The 18,015-nt window shown below is 42.3% G+C and overlaps 1 protein-coding gene across 1 annotated transcript in view; it reads right to left on the bottom strand.

Moving 5' to 3' along the window:
* The window catches only part of pip4p1a (phosphatidylinositol-4,5-bisphosphate 4-phosphatase 1a), a 77,144-nt gene extending 61,165 nt beyond the window's left edge, over window positions 1-15,979 (bottom strand). Inside the window, exon 1 of the mRNA XM_039743807.1 lies at window positions 15,814-15,979. Coding sequence (XP_039599741.1) covers window positions 15,814-15,931 — 118 coding nt within the window. The 5' untranslated portion in view covers window positions 15,932-15,979. The remainder of the gene's footprint in view (window positions 1-15,813) is intronic.
* Window positions 15,980-18,015: the final 2,036 nt, after the last annotated feature.

Below are 18,015 nucleotides of genomic sequence, written 5' to 3'. Positions count from 1 at the left end.
CTTAAATGAAATTCTGCAATGTCTGGATTGCTTAATTTGAAATTTTAAATTGTGGAGCAAATCAAGGACAAACGTGTCTTTGTTCCAAACCTTATGGAGGGCACTGTACATATAATGAATCTATTAAAATATAACTTTGTCCTTTGTTCAAAAGTACTGTATGTACTTGCGTATCAGTCGGGTCTTGAAACCCAAAAATTCGATCATAAAAATCAGACTTCGACTTACGAGGTGTGGCAGAAAAGTAATGAGACTGGCAACACTGCAAGCGATCTGGCAACGCTGCGCTGTTGTCCTTGATAGAGCACGTGTATCAGTACCCTCCCATAGCTCAGTGCGAGTTTCAACTCCTTCCGTTAACTACGTGATTTTTGTGACTGCTGTTAGCGAAGTTGTGTTTTTGGTTGTCGTCACAAAATGGAACAGCGGAATTTGGAGCAACGTTGTGCCATTAAACGGCAAGTGTGACGTTTGAAAAGTTAAAACAGGCCTAAGAGGAACATTCTTTATCCCAAGCTCAAGTTTTTCAGGGAGGCCTTCAACTTCGAAAACCAATGAAAACATCGAACGTGTGAACACTCTTGTGAGATCAGACCGTCGTTTAACATTAAGAATGTTGAGTGAACAATTAAATTTGAACAGATTTACCGTTCATCAAATTTTGACTGAACATTTGCACATGCGAAAGGTCTGTGCCAAAATGGTGCCGAAAAACCTCACAATTGATCAGAAGGACAATCGAAAAAACGCATTCCTGTGGTTCCCCAGCCCCCTTATTAACCTGACCTCAGTCCGTGTGACTTTTTCCTTTTTCCTAAACTGAAAAATGTCCTTAAAGGACGTCATTTCGGGACTTTAGAAAACATCCAAAAGAGTGTGACGGACATGCTGAAGACCATACTGGTTGAAGACTTCCAGCGCTGCTACCAACAGAGGGAACAACGTCTCCATCGGTGTGTAGTTGCCCAAGGGAACTACTTTGAAGGGGATAACATTGATGTTTGAAAAAAATAAAACCTTCGGTAAATAAAAAATCAGTCTCATTACTTTTCTGCCACACCTCGTATATACCCGTTCAAAAATACGACACCCCCCCTTCTTGCCTCCTCTAATCTCGCACCAGTTTCTCAGACATATCGAAATTTGTTGCAGCAGCACAGTTACCAATTTCTTTCGCTACGTCAACGAAGCTTAATTTAAAACCAGCTTCATATTTTCTTCTGATCGAACGCTCCATTGCAGATAACGGATGTTCTTACGATAAAGGTGTATGAGGGTGCGAGATACAAAAAAACACAAAACAGTGCAAACATCACTTCCGAATAGTCTGGGTATCACCGCGAGGTCACGTAAAAAATCCCGTGTGCTCTGTGGTTACTCTCTCAGGTACCGAAGCGTATTAGGGCCACGGAGAAGAAGAAAAGAAAACAAAAAGTACATGTCGAGAATAAAGTCAAGGAGAGGAAGTCAGTTTAAGAAGTATGTACCAAGTAACATGGGTCAGGGAACACTTAACACAAAGCCTTTAATGTGTTACGTTACCTATGACGGGGTTTGAGAAAATCAAGTAAATTAAACACTGATTTTAAAATGACATTTACAACGTTCTACTTTAATGAGAAAATAAACTATGAGAATAAAGTCAACATGTCAAGTTTATTCTCGACAAACTTTTTTTTTTCCCCCCACTGTGTCCGTATTTTTTTTTTCTTCTCCGTGGCCCTAATACGCTTCAATACTCAGGTAGGTGTTAGCATATCATAATCTCTGGGACCAATAGCGTGAGTTTTCAGCATTATATGACTGACATTATAAAATACTGAAAATTAAACGGTCAAATCATGCCCTGACTTATCTGCGGGAGACCTTAAACACGCGTATATATGGTAACTCTTATTACTAATGACTTATTGTAACCTGTAAGAAGTCTCTCTACACTGCTGTGATCTGTGATTTATGCCAAGCATAGGAAAACTTTCAGTTTGTTGAGTTTGGTGATGGCTTACTGAAGCCAACTCTGGCAGGTCAGGCCGGTTTCATTTGCTGGTCCTCTGTGTCACATGAAACCAGGATTGTAAAACGGACTGCAGAAAGGAATCACATTCAGTGCATATTAATTATTACACAAAGGGCGTATTCTGTACCTTCTTGCCATAAGTCTTATGCAAACAACCATCCTGCACTTGAAACTTCAGCAGCTAATTAGGATGTGTTTAATATGTGAAAACGCGATATAAACTGAATTATACAACCGCAATCCTCATTGGCTAGGTTTGAACAAACCACGTGACACACTGGCGGTGGATCGTTGTTTTCATTTATTATTGTTAATACATTCTTTATTTGCCGTTTTATTTCCGGTTGCTTTTTGTCTCTGTGTGTGAGGGTCGGGCCAAGGCTGGTGGCGTCCCTGAAATCTCCACTAAACAAATAAATAAATCACCGTCAAAGTGGCACCGGACTGCTACAGCATCTTAATTACTCCAAAATACACAAACGTGATACTTGGTTGCCAAGCCTGGTAAACACTTTTAAAAGTTAGTGCTGAGCTCTGGATGAGAGCTACTTCTATAAGCAAGGTGCACACCATAAGCCTGTCTTGTTTATTTGCCGATGCACTGCACTTCTGGGTGGGGTGATCAATCACTGGCTGTCACCAGAGTTGGCCAATAAATCTCTTATTGTTATTATGATAGAGTAAAAACATACATTTGATTTGAGTCTGTAACAGCTGCTCTAAGTTTATGGTACTTGTAAAGGTTAGCGTTTTATTCTCTCAGTCGAACTCACGCTCGCCCCGATCTGACACCGCTGTTTTCAAATAAAGACGTGCTATACCAGAGTTGAACTCCGATGAGGATGAGGGTTCTACATCGGAGAAAGAGAACAGAAGCCCTCCCCGCAAGAAACGTCCACTCACATATAACAACGATGCAGCTGCACCAGGCGTAAAGGCGAAAGATGGCACCGTTGTGTCATCCTGCCAGTCAGTCTACACCATACCCAGGGCTGTGGAGTCGGTAGATAAATCCTTCAACTCCTCTGTATTTAATATGCTAGTGTATTTTCAATGTCGATTGAAGGAAGGCAACAAGCACGTTGTCATTTAACCACAGAACTACTGGCTAGGACGCGGACTCTCTCTGCTGTATCGGCCAGTTTAAACAAAAGACCCCTGAACACACATCAGGCCATCGCACACACCTCCACCTCCATCATTACGCTTGTTAAACACATTATATCTGAAATCAAATGAAAACACTTTTTGTAATGTACCATAATCCAGATTACAATGTGTGAATGTCAGGCTGTATAATCGCTCAGCTGAACTTCACACCTTTATTCTTACATCGCAGATGGACTTCACTATGACTACTGCTTGTGAAATGGGACATTTGAACTTGCTGTATTTTTTTTTTTTTCATTACAATTTAAATTTATTAGGAGTCGGTACATTTTTGCCAACTCCAGGTACGCAAAATGGTCTCCGACTCCGAAGCTCTGCCCACACCTGTCCTTCAACGAAACAGCACGGCCTACAGAGCTCGCCAACGTATCATGCAAAGTTCTGTTTGCAATTATTTGTGATGGTCTTTATATGTAAAACATTTCTGTTACTTATATAAATGCCACATGGAATGTTATTTACCTTGATTTATTTGTCTGCCTACAGCATAAAGTCACAAGTATAGGGTGGTCCAGATCTAATTATGCATTTGTCATTACGCTATAACATATTAGGTTTATTACATAGAAAATCGACTAAAAAATCCCAGACCATCGAGAAGTGTACGAACTGTTTGCGCCGAACTGGAATCGTCCCCGCATAAATCGAAGTCATCCAGACGATCTGGATCTGCATAATTAGATCTGGACCCCCCTGTAGACTGCAGAGCGTATTGGGGTTTGATGCCGACACAGTACATGTGCAATGCCACTGCTTATTCAGGAAAAGATCAGTTATGAAAAGGGCGACGGCAGCTTCCACCTGCAGCTGTAGACACTTCAGTACACTCTCAATCTACATGCTTCCGTTAGGTCAGATTATCTCAGGGCACAACGTGAGCTACCACAGCTATGCTGATGACACACAGCTGTACTTATCAATAGCACCTGATGACCCCGACTCTCTTGATTCACTAACACAATGTCTGACTAGTATCTCAGAATGGATGAATAGTAATTTTCTCAAGTTAAATAAAGAGAAAACTGAAATTTTAGTGATCAGCAATAATGGATACAATGAGGCTATTAGAAATAAACTGGATACATTAGGATTAAAAGTCAAGACAGAGGTAAAAAGCTTAGGGGTGATTGTTGACTGTAATCTGAATTTTAAATCACATATTAATCAGATCATTAGGACAGCATTTTTTCACTTAAGAAACATAAGTAAAGTTAGACCTCTTATATCACTGAAAGATGCTGAGAAATTAGTTCACGCGTTTGTTTTCAGTCGACTAGATTACTGTAACGCACTCCTCTCTGGACTACCCAAAAAGATATAAATCGTTTGCAACTAGTGCAGAATGCAGCTGCTAGAATCCTAACTAGGAAAAGAAAATCCAAACACATTTCTCCAGTTTTGATGTCACTACACTGGTTACCTGTGTCATTCAGAATTGACTTTAAAATTCTGCTTATGGTTTATAAAGCCTTAAATAATCTCGCCCCATCTTATATATCGGAATGTCTGACACGTTATATTCCAAATCGTAACCTCAGATCCTCAAATGAGTGTCTCCTTAGAATTCCAAGAACAAAACTTAAAAGAAGTGGTGAGGCGGGCAGGCGGCCTTCTGCTGTTATGCACCTAAAATCTGGAATAGCCTGCCAATAGGAATTCACCAGGCTGATACAGTGGAGCAGTTTAAAACACTGCTGAGAACACATTACTGTAACATGGCCTTCTCATAACTTCACTTTAACTTAATCCTGATACTCTATATGTTCAATTCATCATAATAACTATTTATGGTGGCTCTAAAATCCGTACTGACCCCTACTCTCTTTTCTGTTTCTTTTTCCGGTTTCTTTGTGGTGGTGGCCTGCGCCACCTCCACCTACTCAAAGCTTCATGATGCTCCAACAATGATGGACGGATTAAAAGGAAGAAGTCTACGTAACCATCATCATCATCAAGCCCTTCCGTGAGAACCCTAAATCCAAAGAGGACTGTTTCATTTATGTTAGGTAGAATGCCCAGAGGGGACTGGGTGGTCTCATGGTCTGGAATCCCTACAGATTTTATTTTTTCTCCAGCCGTCTGGAGTTTTTGTTTTTTCTGTCCCCTGGCCATTGAACCTTACTCTTATTCGATGTTAATGTTGATTTATTTTTTTATAATTATGTCTTTCATTTTTCTATTCTTTAATATGTAAAGCACTTTGAGCTACTGTTTGTATGAAAATGTGCTATATAAATAAATGTTGTTGTTGTTGTTGTTGTTGTACGCGAGCGACTCTCCACGCTAGAGTTTAGATCTGGCAGGGCCATGCTGACGGTGTGTGTGCCCAAAAACTACAAGTCTGACTGCATTGTCGGTACCACTGCTCGTGTACTGAAGTCCTCCCAGATATCGGACCTTATTTTATTCTTTGTTATTTAATATTGCCTAATCTTAGATTTTTATAAACTTTACTTTCGTCTTCTTACAAAGCACTGTGAGCCCCATCCTTTGCATGAAGAGGTGCTATATAAATAAATATTGTTGTTGTAAAGGTCACAGGCTTGTTTTATTGGAGAGCCTGGGCTTCAACTACAGTATAACCTTAACAATCAATACTAAAGTTTTCTAAATGCATTGAACTTCTTAAAAAATGGAGTGCTTTGCTTTCAGGAAATCTAGAATACTGCACTATTTCTCTTGAGATAATTATAATCAAACATCTTAACATTTACTGAATGTGGAAAAAGATCTTAAATGTGGACTAAACTTCCTCACAGCTAACTGCAGGCTCTTCCTTTTAAATGTACCATGATGGTGGGGACTGGTGACGTGCTGCACGGTGGTCGAGCATGAAAGGACTTTGCCGTACTCAGTACATGTGACAAGTACAGCTACTCCTGCTTTGTTAAAAACCTAAAGAATACAAACTGCACCAACACACAAGTCGCGTACCTCACGGCAATACAAGTCCTCAGATCTGCTTGCTTCTCTAACACAAGAGGCCGAGATGAGGCACCTCTGTTCGTCACCGCTGGCCAGCATGACAGCAGCTCTAATAGATGACACCTTTCAATTTCACTAAATTTGACATAAATTCAGTCTTTTGTTGAAGATTCACCAAGTTCTCTTTTGTGTTCTTAACTCTTTTACAGCCAATTTTTTTTTTTGGTTTCTTTTCTCCCTGGGTGAATATTTTTCCAAAAACTAACTTTTTAAAAAAAAAAAGAACAGAAAGCAATTGTTTAACATATCAAATCAACAAAAAATATTTATTTTAGACAAGTGTTCCTGTCTTGCATGTTGTATGAGCCTGCATACTCTATGATTTCACATACACTCACCTAAAGGATTATTAGGACCACCATACTAATCCGGTGTTTGACCCCCTTTCGCCTTCAGAACTGCCTTAATTCTACGTGGCATTGATTCAACAAGGTGCTGAAAGCATTCTTTACAAATGTTGGCCCATATTGATAGGATAGCATCTTGCAGTTGATGGAGATTTGTGGGATGCACATCCAGGGCACGAAGCTCCCGTTCCACCACATCCCAAAGATGCTCTATTGGGTTGAGATCTGGTGACTGTGGGGGCCATTTTAGTACAGTGAACTCCTTGTCATGTTCAAGAAACCAATTTGAAATGATTCAAGCTTTGTGACATGGTGCATTATCCTGCTGGAAGTAGCCATCAGAGGATGGGTACATGGTGGTCATGAAGGGATGGACATGGTCAGAAACAATGCTCAGGTAGCCGATGCCCAATTGGCACTAAGGGGCCTAAAGTGTGCCAAGAAAACATCCCCCACTCCATTACACCACCACCACCAGCCTGCACAGTGGTAACAAGGCATGATGGATCCATGTTCTCATTCTGTTTACGCCAAATTCTGACTCAACAGAAATCGAGACTCATCAGACCAGGCAACATTTTTCCAGTCTTCAACTGTCCAATTTTGGTGAGCTCGTGCAAATTGTGGCCTCTTTTTCCTATTTGTAGTGGAGATGAGTGGTACCCGGTGGGGTCTTCTGCTGTTGTAGCCCATCGGCCTCAAGGTTGTGCGTGTTGTGGCTTCACAAATGCTTTGCTGCATACCTCGGTTGTAACGAGTGGTTATTTCAGTCAAAGTTGCTCTTCTATCAGCTTGAATCAGTCGGCCCATTCTCCTCTGACCTCTAGCATCAACAAGGCATTTTCGCCCACAGGACTGCCGCATACTGGATGTTTTTCCCTTTTCACACCATTCTTTGTAAACCCTAGAAATGGTTGTGCGTGAAAATCCCAGTAACTGAGCAGATTGTGAAATACTCAGACCGGCTCGTCTGGCACCAACAACCATGCCACGCTCCAAATTGCTGAAATCACCTTTCTGTGCCATTCTGACATTCAGTTTGGAGTCCAGGAGATTGTCTTGACCAGGACCACACCCCTAAATGCATTGAAGCAACTGCCATGTGATTGGTTGATTAGATAATTGCGTTAATGAGAAATTGAACAGCTGTTCCTAATAATGTCACACAGCAAAGTCTGATCTCGCTCAAAGCAGCCAACTGCAGGCATTGCCACATTGCACTCCTCACAATACGTGTTGCACTGCTGCCTTCTTTTCAATTGTCTGTTGCTGCACTTTCTCACATATATCGTTAGTGTGTACTGTAGAGAGACAAGTCACCCGTCTGACATCGTGCCATGCCACTGCCACCAAATTATCCGCCCGCATGAAAACCATATTGTCACCTCTTTTCCTCTTCAGCCTCTGAAGGCCAGTGTCTCCTGTTCACCCTCACTGTGCCACAAGCTCCAGTTCCCCTGCTCTGTAGCTCCATGAACAATTCTGGGCATGTAGAAAAATTGTCCAAATGTACACAACGTGACCCAAATGTTCAAAGCCCTGAAGCAGATCCAGCACAGCCTGACTTGTCAAGGGACAGTTCTCTCTTTGACAGGAATGCTGTCCTGTACATGCAATTACTTTCAGGAAGAAACCAGTGTTTGCTTCTGCCAGTACAAAATTCTTTATGCCATACTTTGTGGGCTTGTCTGGCATATACAGTGGTGTGAAAAACTCTTTGCCCCCTTCCTGATTTCTTATTCTTTTGCATGTTTGTCACACAAAATGTTTCTGATCATCAAACACATTTAACCATTAGTCAAATATAACACAAGTAAAAACAAAATGCAGTTTTTAAATGATGGTTTTTATTATTTAGGGAGAAAAAAAATCCAAACCTACATGGTCCTGTGTGAAAAAGTAATTGCCCCCTTGTTCAAAAATCACCTAACTGTGGTGTATCACACCTGAGTTCAATTTCCTGATTACTGCCACACCTGTTTCAATCAAGAAATCACTTCAATAGGAGCTGCCTGACACAGAGAAGTAGACCAAAAGCACCTCAAAAGCTAGACATCATGCCAAGATCCAAAGAAATTCAGGAACAAATGAGAACAGAAGTAATTGAGATCTATCAGTCTGGTAAAGGTTATAAAGCCATTTCTAAAGCTTTGGGACTCCAGCGAACCACAGTGAGAGCCATTATCCACAAATGGCAAAAACATGGAACAGTGGTGAACCTTCCCAGGAGTGGCCGACCGACCAAAATGACCCCAAGAGCGCAGAGACGACTCATCCAAGAGGTCACAAAAGACCCCAGGACAACGTCTAAAGAACTGCAGGCCTCACTTGCCTCAATGAAGGTCAGTGTTCACGACTCCACCATAAGAAAGAGACTGGCCTGCAAAAACGGCCTGCATGGCAGATTTCCAAGACGCAAACCACTGTTAAGCAAAAGAACATTAGGGCTCGTCTCAATTTTGCTAAGAAACATCTCAATGATTGCCAAGACTTTTGGGAAAATACCTTGTGGACTGATGAGACAAAAGTTGAACTTTTTGGAAGGCAAATGTCCCGTTACATCTGGCGTGAAAGGAACACAGCATTTCAGAAAAAGAACATCATACCAACAGTAAAATATGGTGGTGGTAGTGTGATGGTCTGGGGTTGTTTTGCTGTTTCAGGACCTGGAAGGCTTGCTGTGATAGATGGAACCATGAATTCTACTGTCTACCAAAAATCCTGAAGGAGAATGTCCGGCCATCTGTTCGTCAACTCAAGCTGAAGCGATCTTGGGTGCTGCAACAGGACAATGACCCAAAACACACCAGCAAATCCACCTCTGAATGGCTGAAGAAAAACAAAATGAAGACTTTGGAGTGGCCTAGTCAAAGTCCTGACCTGAATCCAATTGAGATGCTATGGCATGACCTTAAAAAGGCGGTTCATGCTAGAAAACCCTCAAATAAAGCTGAATTACAACAATTCTGCAAAGATGAGTGGGCCAAAATTCCTCCAGAGCGCTGTAAAAGACTCATTGCAAGTTATCAAAGCGCTTGATTGCAGTTATTGCTGCTAAGGGTGGCACAACCAGTTATTAGGTTCAGGGGGCAATTACTTTTTCACACAGGGCCATGTAGGTTTGGATTTTTTCTCCCTAAATAATAAAACCATCATTTAAAAACTGCATTTTGTGTTTACTTGTGTTATATTTGACTAATGGTTAAATGTGTTTGATGATCAGAAACATTTTGTGTGACAAACATGCAAAAGAATAAGAAATCAGGAAGGGGGCAAATAGTTTTTCACACCACTGTATTGGCATAAAAAAGGTGTCCCTTGTATTTTATCATGGATTCATGCACAGACAAATCACGGCCAGGCTGATACAACTGTTTCTATGTCGGTCCCACAATGTCAAGCAGGGACTGAACTTTATACGTGGGGTTACAGACTGGCTCACCCCTTGGGATTTGCTTCTGGTTATCACAGAAGTGAATAAAACTTTGCAGCAGCACGTACCTATCATCACGCAGCATAACCTGTCCAAAGTTAGACACCAGGAGACAAAGCACGTTTGGACCAAAGCTCTCTGAAGTTATATCGCCAGTCCAGTCCCATCTCTATTTGTAAGGCCACAAAGCTCTTCATCTTGTCTTTAGTTGTGGGCTTCCATTTTGAATTTCGAGAATGCGGTGCAAGCGCAGCCCGCGATTCAAAATATTGCTCTGCCTACCTGTTTGTCTCGTCTGACAGTAGCTGAAGAGCAGCATCAGGAGAGAGCAGCCTGAAGTAGTCCAGCGGCTGGTAATCTGTCGAGTCCAACAGCAACCCATGCTGTCTTGTGAAGTTCAGTAGCCAGTTTGGCTCCCACGGATCAGTGTCTGGGTATTCCTCCCACATGAACCTTACCGTAGGTGCGTCGGCTGCGTGAATGCGCTCAGCTGGGGCGGCATCGGCTGGAGTCCGATCAGCTAATGCCAGTTCCTCACTCTCATGCTCGATCTCCAGATCACTCTCAACAAAATCAGATTCTGAAAAATCCGAGTCCGACTCAGCGATAATGCGCAAAACATCGTCTGCTGAGTATTTTCTTTTCTGCACTCGCTTCGCTCCCTCATGAGATGTCAATGCCATCTTGCCTTTGTTTACATTTCGTAACTCACGCACACGCAAGGATTAGATGGCGAGTCAAAGCGTCTAAAATTCCTCCAAGCACAGAGGGAATGCCTGTGACGTAACAGTGAGTTTTGTCACCATTAACAGCTGATTGTCGCCCTCAACCCCTCCTGTTGACAAAAGTCAACATGCGCCCTGAAAGAGTTAAGTAGCAACTCCACATTTGCATTCATGAGCCAGGAATAAAGTTCTTTAGGAAAAGACCATTGACCGGCGTATTTGCACAATGCTGAGCCCCGAATCTAACACCATACTTCATGAACAGCAAAAGAGACAAGGAAACTCCACCACACTGAGTTAACCAACCAACCCACAACGATCAGACTTTACATCAACCTCAGAAAGAATGTGTCAAGTGCCCAGTAGTCTACAAAGAACAAAATCATTTTAAATGAGATCGCTCTACCCTACGGCAAATCCATGTGAATGGCAGTCAAGAACAACAATGTACACGGCATGAAGAAATGACTTTCAGGTCAAGATCCAGCATCTGCAGACCAAAGGTGCACCTCAACAATGTGACTCACGATGAATGCAAATGGCACTCATGACCCAGACATTAAAGATACAGTAATAAGTGTAAATATTTAATATGTCACTGTGCTCTGTACAAATATAATTTTAGAAATCTACTTTTCTTTCTATTCTCGTGCACAGCTAACACAAAGCCAGATTTAGCACAGGGGCTCCTCATTTAGAACTGCTAGGCAAGCATTAGAAGACAAGACCGTTAGGGACAACTGCAAAATGGGCATCGCGTACTATCTCTGTGTGTCAAACTCAGCATGAAACTGTCTCCTCTGTGCCTTGTTTGGAATGGCGTGATTCACCGAAGTGGGGGCCTGCACGTGGAGAAAGGGTATAAAGCCTTGGCACATTGCCCGGCACACCTTTGAAGCCGACGGACAGATGGGACAGAACGTCATCCAATCCTGAAAATCCTTCTAGCACAGCAACGAAAGTGGCAGACTCTACACATCGGACCCCCACTCCCAAACTGGGTTCTTGTCATGGATTCCTTCATCTGTTATGGCGCGTAAACCGTCATTAAACAAAGCTGTTATTTCTCCTATGTGATTTATTACCACCGTATCACTAAGGGGGGGGGATACTGCCTTTTTATATTATATCTAGTGAAAAGTCAAGCAAAATGACACCGTTTATTATATCTATATATCTGCCATTACAAAAGAACTCATTCCAACAAGGGAGCTAGCGCCCCCTGCTGGATACAGATACCTGTAAACATCAACCAATGAACTCAATAAAAAATTTGTGAAATACTTCAGCAAACGTATAAATGTCAGATTTAAAAACAAACACTGCATACTCTGAAGCAGACTGGTCAGGCAAGCCAAGTAACGCATAAGCAGAAGACCAGGCAAGCCTCCCACAAAGCAGGTACGAGACAAGAAGAACAGCAACAGCTGTCTGTGCTGCTAAAGGATGTGCACAGAACTCAAACACAGACGTAGTCAACATGACTGGCACCCTTGTGCCCTCACCAGAAGGTGTTATGTACAAGATGTTCAGAATCACTGTAACTATATCAACCTTCTATCTTCATAACAACACGTAATAAATGTAATGAATAGGTCCTATATCATTGGAGGGCGGCACAGTGGCGCAGTGGATAGCGATGCTCCCTCGCAATAAGGAGGCCTGGGTTCGCTTCCTGGGTCCTCCCACAGTCCATTGACATGCAGGTTAGGCACATTGGTGGTCCTAAAATGTGCTTGGTGTGGGTGTGTGTCCTGTGGTGAGCTGGCACCCTGCCCGGGATTTGTTCCTGCCCTGCGCCCTGTGCTGACTGGGATTGGCTCCAGCAGACCCCCGTGACCCTGGTGTTGGGATATAGCGGGTTGGATGATGACTGACTATATAATTGAAACGATACCAACTTTGATATGTTAACGGTATATTCAAAGTTATACCACAATAAAGCTGGATGTGCAATTTAGATGTAGTAATTTCTAAGCAAAATTACTAGAAGTAAAATATGACCTGGTCGCGATTAATGACACACTACAAACATTTCTTATAGCCATAAACAGGCTTCTTACATCTATCTGCTGAATTTTCTCCCACTACTTCAGCTCATAAATGTTTCTAGGAGGACTTTTACCAATGGCAGATTTCAGCTCCATCCAAAGGTTCTGAATTAGAGATCTGTGCCTCACATGTATCAAGGGTCTCAGAATTACTCCTAGGATCTGCACTAAAAGTCTTGTTAGGATAACAATATGTCCTACAGCAAAGTAAGACACGACAGGTAGTTATGAAGCATCCTGCACCACTGCCAGCAACGAGCAGATGTCCGTGTGTGAAAATGAATGACGTTACAATTTTAAGGTTCAAAGCCTAAACCATCACGCCAGACTGACAGCCTTAAGCCAGGACTGAATTTGTGGGTAAGTGAATTTTACTTCGAGTGGCTTTTTCTGTGTAAAATTTAATGCAATATGAATGACATTACCCACACTCCACTAGACTGGTTCAGATCCTCCCTCTCGGGCCGCACTCAGTTTGTTCAGCTTAAAACTTCCACATCCCAACCCATCAGGTGGGCTCTGTCCCTCTTCATCATTGACCTCCTTCCCCTTTCGTAATTATAACATTAGCTTCCACTGTTGTGCTGATGACCCCCAGCTCTGTCTCACTAGCAAACCTGCTGCTTCCTTTCCATCTCCTCCCTTACTGATTGCATAGCAGAAATGAAATCCTGGTTTTCTTCAAACTTTCTTAAATTAAATAACAAGTCACAAAACTGAGGTTCTCCTCATTAGTACAAAATCCCCATTATCCAAACCTGATCACTTTTTCTTTGCTATTGATTATTCCTCTGTCTCTCCTTCCCCACAGGTGTCATCCTTGACAGTACTTTATCTTTTCAGTCCCACATCTGTAACATCTCCTGGCCTGCGTAACGTTAATCGTATTCGCCCCCCGTCACTCACTCCCCACACCACTGCTATCCTCATTCATAGCATGGTCACTTCTTGTCTCGATTATTGCAATTCCCTTTTCTTTGGACTTTCTCGCAAATCTCTTTATAAGCTTCAACTGGTCCAGAATTCAGCTGCCCACATCATTACTAGAACCCCCTTCTATCCGATCGATCGATAGATCGATAGATACTCCTGTCTTGCAGCAGCTTCACTGGCTTCCAGTTCAGTTCCGAATTCAATTCAAAATCCTTCTGTTAACTTGTAAGGCTCTCCACAACCTCGCCCCTCCATATCTGTCTGACCTCCTCCATGTTGCCGTATCCTTAGATCCTCTTCCTCCATCCACTTGACTGTCCCCTTCGTCTGTCTTACCACCATGGGGAGCACAGCATTCAGTTGCTCTGCTCCCCAGCTTTGGAACTCGCTACCACCTGAGCTTAGAAATATTGAATCGTTCTCACTTTTCAAATCTAAACTTAAAACTCATTTGTTTGACTGCTTTTTCTCTTTAATTACAATTGCTCTGTCAGATTTTAACTTCTGTGTTTTACTTTTGTTTATAATCTGTGTTTTGTCTATTGTTCGGTGTCCTTGAGTGTTTAGAAAGGCATCTACAAATAAATAAAATGTATTTTTATTAATGGTCTTTAAATAAATTAATTGGCAGTGTGAAGTAACGATTAAAGCTTTGGGCTTCGACCCCTGAGGCTGCGAGTTCAGATCTCACTACTGACACTGTGGGACTATATGACCAGGTTACTTCACCCACCTGTGCTCCAATTGTATCCCTCAGATATTGTTAAGCGCCCCTAGATCAATAAGTCAGCTAAATAACTAACTTAGCAAATCACTGATCATTTCAAGCTTAGATACATGTTATCCTGATCAGTAATTCCCAGGCCTTGGGGACCCACTAATCTGTCAAGGTTTTTGCTCATTCTCAGTTCACTCGTACCAGGCAATAATACGTCACAGTGTACCAACAAATATGGGCAATATATGAATGTTGGGTGCACAATTTGAGGATCCATAGTTTGGCCCACATGGGCATGTAACCTTGGTTACGGACGCCTCAAAGTAGGATCCACGAGGTCACTTCCAAGCTTAAGTCTTCACAAGGGAAGACTAGCGCTACATAAAACAAAGCTGCGTAGCTGATGCTGTTAAGCAGTCACCGCATGCACCCACGTTTCACAACAAGTCCAGAATTCTGATGAGCGAACGTCTTCGTTGAAATTCTAAAGAAAAAAAAACGGCACTGTCTTTGAGCCCCCCAAACTTGCAGTAAGTCACCCCAGGATGCACTAACGTATGGTGGTATAGTTCGAGTTCCACCTCTGCCGGTGAATCGCGAGGAGAAAGCAGCGATACTTAACGTCAGAATCGCTACAAGAATTGTGATTGGACTGCAAGCCATCGGACTGCTAGGACGAGCAACTCTGATTGGCTAAAGGATACAGTCGATCAAATCAGGTGTTGTAGCAAAATTCGCGCAGTCAGAACGAATCGAAAATGAATCACTAAGCGTTAAGCATCCAATACGACGTATCCCGAGCTGTATTACGAAAAGCGACTTTGTTTTTTTTTTTTTGTTCCTTTGTATTAAAGATGCACTTACATGAGCATCTGGAGGTGAACTGTAAAATGAAGCACTCCCTACAAACCTGCACGTTACCGGCAAGCACGGGTAAACACAAGTCCGCGGGCTTCTCGCGAATGAGTCGGCTTTTTAGTAAACTGCACCATACATACAACGTATGGCTTCAACGGCATGCCGCCATGTGTCCATCGCACAGCTGAGAGATCCACGAGCACACACAACACCACACGTGTGGCTGTGTTTACTGCTCCGTCCGGTTACCAGGGGCCAAGCCGCCCACTGTAAATACAGACGTAAAGCAGAATGAATGCGCTGCTAGCCACGCATCGCAAGAAAACGCCGCAGTCTTCTTTCTTTCACGCTTTTGTATACAAAAGAAACCGATCATCAAATCACTTTTATAACGCGAATGTTAAGCCCCCCTGCCCTGCGCGGGAACTGCGATCGTTTCTTTAGTCCTGAGTGGCTCGTCTCTCCCCTTCTCGCGATGCAGCCTCCCTTCCTACAGGGAGGATTGGAAGTCCGCACGCCGGCAAATGTGACGTGACAACATGGTGTTTACAAAAAACAAAATTAAAAAAAACTCACCTTGCGGTTTGTTCGGATGGCCGAATGGTGGGGCTCCCGGCAGCATCCCACCGGCCCCGCTGCTAAGAGCTCCATCGCTAAGATCCGAGAGAAGAGGAGAGCGCTCCCCGTCCGCCATACCAGGATACAGCCAGACGATTCAGTCCTGCACCAGGCCGTCACGTGACAAGAGCGTGCGTGAACGCGGCTCGCTCGTGTCACGTGACCCTGCGTGTTGCGCAGTCTCGCTTGTGTCATGTGACGAGCGGGCCTCGTATTTCTGCTTCGACCTGTTGATGTCTACATATCGCAATAATCTCAGTCTTCAAAACAGTAGGAATTGGTGATAATTGAATTAATGAGTGATGCCATTATCCCTGATGATTGTGTGAAAGTTTTTTTTTCCGGTTTCCTTCCCGGTAGATATTGTACCGCGTTAATGACTGCGGATTATAGCGCCCTCCGATGGAGTGGCATTCTGTGCATCAGTGGTTACTTCGACCGATGGGCGGCGTTCAGGTGTCAAAGCTTGCAGATAAAATGACTGAGAGGATGGAGATGTACATGAAAACAAGGCGGTAGGAACGTGCCTACACCACCTGGCACAGGTAAAAAAAGTATTTGCGCCCTTCCAGATTTCCTCCATTTTTCCTTATTCATAACACTTAATTATTAGTGATATCCAAATAAATTTAGTATAATGCAAAAAAAACAACAACCCGAGTAAACACAATACACAGGGCTTAAATGATCGTTTGATTAGCTGAAGGAAAAAAAGTCCACACTTCTATCGCAGAAATGAAAAAGTAATTGCCCCCTTAGTCACTCAATCAACCAATGAATGAACAAAGCGTAAATGATAACTTTTTTAATGATTTAATTTTGTTTCAAAAAAGTAACACAAATACAATCAAGCAGATACAATTTTCAGAACATACAATAAGTAACTTCAAAATCAATCATGAAAAAGAAAAAAAACTCAAAGAAAATGTGGGAAAAAAAAACAAAACCTAACAGAACAATAATTCTTCTTGAGAGGAGAGGAGAGCCAAGAGCAGGAAGAAAAAGAACCCAAAATAAATCTTTAGTGTTTACATAAAACTTTATTTGTCCCCAGAGAGAAAATTGGCTTTTTTACAGAAGCTCTTTAGATAGATAGACAGGCACTATATAATAGATAGATAGGTAGGTAGATAGATGTGGTGTGCCTGACAGAAAGTCCATTATCCAGGACCCCATAGGCTCATCTACCTGCATATCTCTGAGTTTACCTTTAAACAAGGATGGCTGCATAGTACTGATGGTGCTGGAGAAATCAAAAAACATCACTCTCACAGTGCTAACAGCGTTCTCCAGCATTGTAGAGCAGAGATAATTGTATCTGCCACTCCAGTCTTTGACTGATAGACAAACTGCAGTGGGTCCAGGTGATCTACCACAAGTGGACTCACACAGTCCGGGACCAGCCTTTCAAAGGTCTTCATGATGTGAGACGTGTCACTGGCCTGTAGTCATTAGGTGAAGAGATGTCTACCGTACAATGCAGGATGTTTTCCACAGCAGTGCAACTCTCTGAAGCCATAGGGACAGATTGAACAGGTGACAGGTGACACCACAAAGTTCATCTGCACAGGCCTTAAGAACTCCAGAACTGACTCCATTTGGTCCCGCAGCTTCTCCTCTGTATAGCTTCCTCAGTTGTCTCCTTATTTGGTCTTTAGTTATGGACATCTCATACTAATGGTCAGAAGTGGACTCATCACTGGCCATAATCATAATCATCTGCCAAATGGCTTATATTAAAACTTATGTTTGGTTCTCTGTTGTTCACCGCCATCCATGAGATTCACTCTTGCCATGCTAAAAAAGTTCCCCATAGTCCTATCTATCTATCTATCTATCTATCTATCTATCTATCTATCTATCTATCTATCTATCTATCTATCTATCTATCTATCATATAGCGCCTTTCACATCTATCTATCTATCTATCTATCTATCTATCTATCTATCTATCTATCTATCATATAGCTATCTATCTATCTATCTATCTATCATATAGCGCCTTTCAAATCTATCTATCTATCTATCTATCTATCTATCTATCTATCTATCTATCTATCTATCTATCTATCTATCTATCTATCATATAGCGCCTTTAACATCTATCTATTTATCTATCTATCTATCTTATAGCGCCTTTAACATCTATCTATCTATCTA

This window comes from Polypterus senegalus, chromosome 1 (genome assembly GCF_016835505.1).
Source record: "Polypterus senegalus isolate Bchr_013 chromosome 1, ASM1683550v1, whole genome shotgun sequence".
NCBI classification, from domain to species: domain Eukaryota; kingdom Metazoa; phylum Chordata; class Cladistia; order Polypteriformes; family Polypteridae; genus Polypterus; species Polypterus senegalus.
The sequence above is the reverse complement of the archived record's forward strand: the minus strand, read 5'-3'. Positions and strand labels throughout refer to the sequence as shown.